At 35.1% G+C, this 2,177-nt stretch overlaps 1 protein-coding gene across 1 annotated transcript; it reads right to left on the bottom strand.

Annotated features, from left to right (window-relative positions):
* Positions 1-931: 931 nt before the first annotated feature.
* Positions 932-1,758, bottom strand: LOC104103342 (ethylene-responsive transcription factor 2-like). Its single transcript, XM_009611240.4, has one exon. The coding sequence runs from the start codon at positions 1,722-1,724 to the stop codon at positions 1,071-1,073; it is 654 nt and encodes a 217-aa protein (XP_009609535.2). The 5' UTR covers positions 1,725-1,758; the 3' UTR covers positions 932-1,070.
* Between the last annotated feature and the right edge of the window lie 419 nt (positions 1,759-2,177).

Raw genomic sequence — 2,177 nt, 5'->3', positions numbered from 1 at the left:
GTAACTATTAGCAGTACTAATGCAATGGTAAATTAAAAGTACAATTCATTCGTTGAAAAGAAGCCATTATAAATTTAATTGAGAAATGAATATATGTAGTTTGTGTAATGAAATACAAGTTGTGATAGGTTACATAAGGAACCTTGATTATTATATAGTTTCAAGTACAGCAATATAATGCATTCTCTTGTCCTCGCCTACACGAAAATACCCTTCGTGCCATGAACACACAATAATATATAAAAAATGGCACGACATCACCCTTCGTACTTAATGATTCGTACTTAATGATACAGTGTTGGGAATTAAAAAGTATTCAATAATTGAAATTTGTCAAACACGCATGTGCAATATTAGAGAAGATTCCATATGATTATGGTTTTTTTTTGTTTCTCAAAATTGCAGGAGTGAAGAGGAAGCCTACCCGGGTCAAGTCTACTTTAACTACTTTTTTTCTTCTTCTTATTTTTCTTTTTTCCTAAAGAAGACCGGATATTATTGAAATGAGAAACTAATGTGGATCATTACAAACCGGAACTGATTGCCGAATATCAGTTTGCAAATAATTAAACATTGAATACTTTATACTCCTTCATTGACATGGTTAAACGTTTACAGAATGGAGATTTACTTGTAATGAGTTGAAATTATTGATAGCTTTATAAAGTAAAGAATTAGAGTTAATATTTTCAGCTTCTTAGAGAACATATACCTAATTAATTAAGCAGCATATGTTTTCATAAAAAGACGTTTTTTAAACAGCGGATATCCAAATATAAATCTTTTAACAAGTTTCTAAAAGACATTTTTGCATAATTTTCTTAGAAAGTTCTCTAGAAACTCTTGATCAGACGGTTTCTTAGAACTTTGCTTATTCGATCGGGTATTCCTTCTCTGCATTATGCATAGTGTCTTTGAGAAAATTATGCTAATTTAACGAGCATTAATTACTACGTAGAAAACATAAATAACGAACGTACGAATGAAAATAACATGATTGAACAGTAATTATTTATGCGGTAATGTTACTGCATTTGAAAAAAGAACTGAAAACTCTTCCTTCCGAATAGTTATAGTAACATGTGTAGATTGCGGATATGACCAACCGATTTGGCTTTGGCAATAGAATTTATTACATCTATATTTCTTTTCCTTGTCCCATTTTCCGATAATGGGGTGGAGGAAGAAGACGATGGCTCCAGTGAGCATGAATTGTGACAACTCCCTTTTACTCTAGCCGGCTCAGGCATGTTTGAGCCAATTAAGTGAGGAAAATTGAGCCGAGCTCTCGAACCGCGGATTTTGAAAGCGGCTTGATCGTAAGCCAACGCTGCATCCTCTGGGGTCTCATAAGTTCCTAGCCACAGTCTGGCACCTCTCCTGTCGGGGTCCCTTATTTCCGCCGCAAACTTTCCCCACGGCCGCCATCTCACTCCTATGTACCGCCTCCAATCTTGCTTCGTGTTTCTCTCACGCGCCGCCTTTCCGCCCTGCGTTTGCTCCTCGGTCTCGGATTGAGATTCGAGAGTTGTTGTTTCTTCAATGTTTTCATCCAAAAGGCAGCTGCCAAAACTTGAACTACGACTATTAGGAGTTGCGACGTTGCTCGAACTCATCGGCGAAAAACTGTTCGAAAAATCGGAATTAATCAGAAGATGGTGGTCAATAGAGTCAAGAAAATCAAGGTCAGAGAAAGAGAAGGTTGCATTATCAGCTGGATTCATTTCTTTTTGTTGCCCTAATTAGGTTTTGGATGAATAGTTTCTTGAACTTGTTCTTACTAGGACTTATTGCGTACGTCTATTTATACGCTTGCCCTTCAAATTGTAGCTCTAGACTCTGCAGTACCTTTATTTTCTTTTTGGAATTTCCGTGAAGGTTCAATTTTAAGCACGTGTATGTTCTGTTTTTTTATATTTATTATTCTAATAATGTTTGATGATAAATTAAATAATGTACTGATCTTCATCAATTAAAGAAATGATATATCACGAGAACTGAAGTCACGTTCATTTCTGAAAACGGAAAAGGGCCAAATATATTCATATATTATGAGATATAGTTTAAATATACTCCTAGTTATACTTTGAGTACAAATATATTCCTGCCGTAATACTATTGGTTCAAATATACCCTCTTCCGTTAAGTTTGTCTAAAGTGGATATCAAATCCTATTT

This window comes from Nicotiana tomentosiformis, chromosome 1 (genome assembly GCF_000390325.3).
Source record: "Nicotiana tomentosiformis chromosome 1, ASM39032v3, whole genome shotgun sequence".
Classification (NCBI taxonomy): domain Eukaryota; kingdom Viridiplantae; phylum Streptophyta; class Magnoliopsida; order Solanales; family Solanaceae; genus Nicotiana; species Nicotiana tomentosiformis.
The sequence above is the reverse complement of the archived record's forward strand: the minus strand, read 5'-3'. Positions and strand labels throughout refer to the sequence as shown.

What these genes read in the sequence shown, in the direction of transcription:
- LOC104103342 (XM_009611240.4), bottom strand. Translation starts at nt 1,724, where the DNA reads ATGAATCCAGCTGATAATGCAACCTTCTCTTTCTCTGACCTTGATTTT.